The following is a 6000-nucleotide window of genomic DNA, read 5'->3' on the forward strand; positions in this document are numbered from 1 at the left end:
TGCCATCCATCATACTCACACACACACCACAGTCCACTGGCTCCGCTCATTAAAGCAGACAAATGGCAATCTGTACATCTGGCTCTGCTGTGGCCCCGCAGAGGGTCTTCAAGGGACAGAGGCTGCGTCTGAAGGAGAGGATTCCGGTGTTATCTCTGATCATGTGTGGGGTGATGGGTTTGCTTTGACATGGTACGATTCTGGGCGGGGGGGACGACGACGACACGAGCGCTTGTGGAACCAATCATGTTGAGGCTGTATGTGATGGTCAGAACTTGTTTTCTTGTTCCCTACCAGGAAGACAAGGAGGAGAGGAAAGTACATTTCACCTTGGAAAACTGGGGAAGGACACCCAAACGCTATCACACTCGAATCTTAGTTTTCACCTCCTCTTTCTCTCCCTCCCCCTCTTTCTTTCTCTTTTGTCTCTTTGAACACATCATTCCTTAATGCATAGCCGTGCGGTGATAGAAATGTTACCTTTCAAGACCTTAACTAAAATGAATTAGATTAGCACAAGCACCATCTGCTCTGTGCCATGCATGCATAATTGAAATGGTCCCAATGTTAATTTATACAACTTGACAATATAAGTAACTCATTGTCTTAATCCGTCATTGCTCCTTTGTTGATGGCTACCTTTCACAGTCTACATTTCCAGGAGATTAGTTGGGAGATGCCATCAGAATTTTCAATATCAAGTCTTTGAAAGAAACTCGAGCCCACTCAGAAATGGCTTTCCGTTTCTCTAACTGACACACACACCCATCTGCTTCTTGCTGCTAGATGGAGTACTGTACGCCTACATACTGTTTCAAGTTACTACTGCGCTAAATTACCTTGTGCAAGATACTCTCTGTGAATGTGTATTTGTGTTGCTTTTTTATAAGCCCTCAGTTCCTCCATTTTCTGTTGAATCTGGTAAACTTCCCCACTGCCTTTTGTTAGTTAGTTAGAATTAAAAAAATTTCTTGTAATATTTCACTTAATTTAAAAACTCCTAACTACTAATACAAGTTTCTATATCATAAGTCTGACACCCATCATTTTTATGGTTTAAAACTTTTGTTTTTTTACGCAGACACCTTCTGCTTGAAATCCAACATTTTACTATTCTTGTCTGTCTCCAATTCATTCTTTCTCTCTCATGCCGCTACACATCAATAGTTTCAGTTCTACTCTCCTCGACTGACATGCATTGCTGCACAATCTAGTTTTACCGAGTCAGCACTGACTATATTACACCCTGTGTTCTGTTGTTGTCATTTGCTTCTCACTATATGGGATGGAGAGAGATGCAGAGAGAGAGAGAAAAGCAGAGAGATAGTCATTGTCGGTAGTAGAAGTTGAGGTGTTCCTTTGATTTGAGCTGTCATTGTTTTTTCCTGGAACAATACAAATAAATACCACTTTTTTAAAGCTTTGCCACTTGTGTATTGCTTAAAAAGGATAATCAGAAATATGACAGGTACCCAGTGGGTGGGAGTTACTGCAAGACTGCTAAGCTTTAGTGGATGCTTGAGAAGAATTGAGTGGGGGAGACCCATGAGGTTTAATTAAACTGTGATGTGAAGAAAGCTGGTGTTTCCAAAATATTTTTTTCACTTTGTTTTTACCTTAGTCTAAAGTCGTCAGTATAAAGCTGCCCTGTGTTTTTGGTGAATCAGTATTACAAACATGTCTAAGTAAACTAAACTTAAATGTACATGATCAATTAATCTCTCAATCCAAAGTTGGACAGGTGAAATAATATGATTTTGTATAAAAAACAAAACTTTTTAAAATGCATCACCAGCTAGCATGCCTACAAATCTATGTTGATATTGTAAACAATTGTGATCTTGAATCTATTAATAAAATGGTCATTAAATCGTTTTTTGTGAGCTTCTGTATTTTTTGAATGTCTTCTGTTTCAAGCACAAGTCTCTTTTTGTTAAAAACACCTGAACAAGCTTATCACCTGATGAATCCAAGATCCGTTATATATAGCATTTGTATTCGTTACCACTGGGTGTCACTGTCGCATCTTTGAAAAACGTATCACGACACATGAGACAGGGCATGATAGAGTTCGGATTCTCTGGACTTTTCTAATGAACGAGAACAACACCAAATTAAATTATTACCATTTGTTACCAAGTAATTATGCAATTTTTCATTGTAGCCTTATGTTGTACCGTCGGAAATCAAATAACCCGACTTTTTATATAATCTTTCCAACAGACAAAACCTGAATTATTTTATATTGACTGCCCCCTTCATCTTTGAACACCTTACTGAAGGACATCTAACTAAAATTGTTACTCTGAAACCTGCTATTTTACTCTCAAGTGCACTTTGTAGCTAACACTGTTATAACTGCCAAATATTATGTGAATAAATACATTAGTAACTATGTTTGCTAATTTATTGGAATGAGCTCACTTAAACATGAAACATTCATCTCAGTCTGACATCCCTGTCAAATCCATTTTTATGAATCCAATTTCCAATTAAAAATCAAAATTCATGACCATGAAAAACATATTTGGTGATAAAACAACAGCAAGCAATGAATTTGCTAATTGACTACTATGCTATACTTTGTTCAAATTGTCACAACACATGAGTTTCTACTAATGTTATAATTTGGGGGAAGGAATGACGCAATCCAAGCCAAACATACTCTCCTGCCTGAACACAGGGCGCTAGTCTCCTCACATAGGTTGACCTATAGATATAAAGATGTTCTATTACCTATGATTCGTTCCCACCACAACCCAAAGATCCTTCTGCCAGGACATGTTTAGTTTAAGAATTGATGATGCAATTTAGACCTTTACATTCAAATGAACATCAGCCCTGTTTTAACTAAACTGAGTTGGTGAAAGCATTTTTGTTTTACCTTACATGTTTTTGTAATTTAGTACTGAAGTGAAATCACCATCTTATAATCAACATCTCCACATAGTTAAAAAAGGAATCACAGGGAGTTCATTTGGCAGCGGGTCAAGGGGTTGGTGAAACCCGGCTAAAATCTGATTGGCTAAAAGGAAGGTACGGCTAGTGGGCTGATGCAAGCGCTACATATCACAGTCTTGCTGATGCTGATGATAGCTATAAAGCAAGCTATCTGGGCACTTCCTTGCCGGTTTCTTCACACGCAGTCATATTCAGGTATTAATACTTATCCCACATAAGTATAACTGGGGGTCTTTGTAAACACCACGGAGAATAACATTATCGTTAGGTGAGTTTTTTTCCTGCTATTGTTGCATGTAGCTTACTGTTTCTTCCAAGTTAGCTAGCTAGCTAGCTCACTAGCTTTACTTGAATGCTACTGTAACCGGCTAGCTGGCTAGCTAACGTTCGTTGAGTTACGCATACTTCTCTGTTGGCATACTACAAGCCATACAATAAATTATATTAAAATAATGTTGGTGCGTAACTAATTGGCCGAATGGTGTCTGTTATTTCAGGTCGTTCATCCTGTTACTTTGGCCTGAGGGTAAAACGGACGTCTGAGAGTGAGACAGATCCGGGAACGCCCTTGATAAAAAGCCACTTGCCACTTTTAGTGTTGCTTCCCATTTACAGTGAGTAACGTTAGGCTACGGTGCTGGGCTACTCATAGAATCAAGGACGGCCGATAAGTTTGAGAAGTCTGGACGTTTTTTCGGACTTACTAAGCTTATGCAGCAGCCAAATGTGTCTAATTGTAATCCGATAAAGAGCATTACGTTAGCCAGACAGGTAGCAAGTTAAGTTTGATTTCGAGCAGTTACAAATAAAGTCGAAACTATTTTCTTCATTCGAACCGTTCTCACTAGCTCCTCGCAAAAATGATGCATATTTCGGATTCGCACAATCAAAAGAATTCATTATTCAATGCAATGAACCGATTTATTGGAGCTGTAAACAACATGGATCAGACCGTGATGGTTCCTAGTCTGTTAAGAGACGTGCCGTTAGACGAGGAAGAGGAAGTTAAAACCATGTCACCGATTAGGACCGCCAGCAATGGGTCAGCCACCTATTTCCAGGACGGCGACATGTACAATTACTACGTCCTGTTAAAATCTATCAGGAATGACATTGAATGGGGGGTCCTGCAAGCCGACGACAGACGGAAAGAAAAAATGGGGGTGACCGCGTTGGACATCTCCAGAATAGAGTCGGATGATGACGACCTGGAGAAACAATTTCATTATCATTTGACCGGATTGCACACGGTTCTCTCCAAGCTTACACGGAAAGCAAACACCCTCACGAACAGATACAAGCAGGAGATTGGAATAAGGGACTGTGGACACTGACAGCTGTCAAAGGCCATGTTCAGGGAGAGAGTTTGTGTTGTGCTGGAGACAATAAGATCAAAACTCCTTTGTAAACCAGTGGATATATTTGTATTCATTCCCAAAATGGGAAGACATTTGTAACCTAAATGACGTTTCCAAATATGCATTATTACTTTTTCATCCACTGTATTGCTGAATGGTTGTTTGCACAATTCTTAGGGGATGGCTTTCTGTACCTATGTAATGCACACGTATCTATTGAAGAGATGCAATGTGTTTTAGTGTAAAAATTATTTAGCTTGTTTTTGATGAGGCATCTTTGCATACTGAGTGATATGTTACATTTGAAAGATGTATTTGCCGTGCCACTGACTAAATCATATGCTCTATCTATGAACTGGAATCCAATGATAATTCTTTTGAAATTGAGAGATTCTAAGAGATTGTAATACCAACTTGTCATTTTAAGCAATGTGCATTTTTCTATTGAACTAAGGGTTCAGTGATTAAACATATAATGTTACTAAGTGATTGGTGTATTTAAAGCTCCCTAATTTATTGAGATGTACACTATTTACGATCACTTTGGAAGTCGATGGAACGTTATTTTTGTCTTTGCACTGATTGCCTATATTGTGAGCTAGTGTGTATTGGTCGGTATGGCCTGTTGAGGTAAGAGGTCATGCTTAATGTCACGATAACTTGAATTTCAAGGCAGTGTTGGGGTGATTGCCCTGTGTGCTGTTTCCCAAGAGGGATGTTAGTCTGAAAATCTGTTTCCCGATCACTCTTTACCTCTCCCTTCACATTCCTGGAACTTTAGCAAGGAAATCGTACTGAGTAGAGCCAGGGCAACTTGGAATTCTCTTCCACCTCTAGTAACTCAAGTGAACCGTGAAATTGGATTAAAAATAAAAACGGTTAAAACAACACCTCACCGCAACGCAGGGACTGAATTGTCACACAACCACTCACTCTTTAACAGACATGTGCTAACAGCCAGCTTTTGACCTTGCTATAATTGAGTGTGACGAAACATTTCTTCCCGACCATTTTGGGTCCGCAGCCATTTACAGCCAGTTCGCATCTTGACACCCTGATCTCATCTATAAATAGACCAGAAATACAAGAAAGCTAACTGTAACATTCAGTAGGCCTTCACTATAGCTTTATTCAGTAGGTTCAATGTGTTGCAATTTAGTAGGGCATTATTTTTATTCACCAGGACCAGTTAGGATTACTGGGTGTCCTCTGCCTCATAGTATACTATTGTTTCAAACAAAATCTTTTTTTTATCTGAGTAAAAGTCAAGAACTAGAAGTTTCATGTGCCTTGCATCATCTGCCTCTGTGAACCATCTCTCATGAATGCAGCAACGCTGAAATAAATGAAATCCTTTGAGATTAAAAACTTCCTCTATTCACTTACTCTCCCTCATCAAAGGCTGCCTTGGCTGCGGTCAAACCCCTTGACCTGCTCTGCCAACACAGATTGGGTGATGTTATATATCTAGTACAGTAGGTGACCTTAGACAGGCCAGATAGCCTTATAAGATGTGGCGTTGTGCTGAGTAAGCAACTCTTGCTGGACTGCTGGTCAACAGTGATGAATATCTGCTGCCGTGGTGAAATAGCACCTCGACAGGGCTTTGCCATCTATTGTAGTCAATATCAAAATGCCCCCCCCCCCCCACACATTTCTTTTCGCATACAAGACTGTCCCC

The 6000-nt window shown here is 39.6% G+C and overlaps 2 protein-coding genes across 3 annotated transcripts in view; both read left to right on the top strand.

The window, feature by feature from the left end:
• Nucleotides 1–1875, top strand: part of LOC105019692 (tetraspanin-7) — a 28277-nt gene extending 26402 nt beyond the window's left edge. Inside the window, exon 8 of the mRNA XM_010886050.3 lies at nt 298–1875. The gene's annotated coding sequence lies outside the window, so the exon portion shown is untranslated. The remainder of the gene's footprint in view (nt 1–297) is intronic.
• Nucleotides 1876–3062: 1187 nt separating this feature from the next.
• On the top strand, nt 3063–4808 carry LOC105019689 (mid1-interacting protein 1-B-like). 2 transcript variants are annotated; one of them, XM_010886049.4, is made up of 2 exons: nt 3063–3156; nt 3459–4808. In XM_010886049.4, exon 2 carries the CDS (start codon nt 3822–3824, stop codon nt 4293–4295), a length of 474 nt encoding a protein of 157 aa, XP_010884351.2. In that variant the 5' UTR covers nt 3063–3156; nt 3459–3821; the 3' UTR covers nt 4296–4808.
• The last annotated feature ends 1192 nt before the right edge of the window (nt 4809–6000 follow it).

This window comes from Esox lucius, chromosome 22 (genome assembly GCF_011004845.1).
Source record: "Esox lucius isolate fEsoLuc1 chromosome 22, fEsoLuc1.pri, whole genome shotgun sequence".
Taxonomy (NCBI): Eukaryota; Metazoa; Chordata; class Actinopteri; order Esociformes; family Esocidae; genus Esox; species Esox lucius.

Bases quoted from the DNA above. Each gene is read 5' to 3' on its own strand.
- LOC105019689 (XM_010886049.4), top strand. From the start codon at position 3,822: ATGATGCATATTTCGGATTCGCACAATCAAAAGAATTCATTATTCAAT.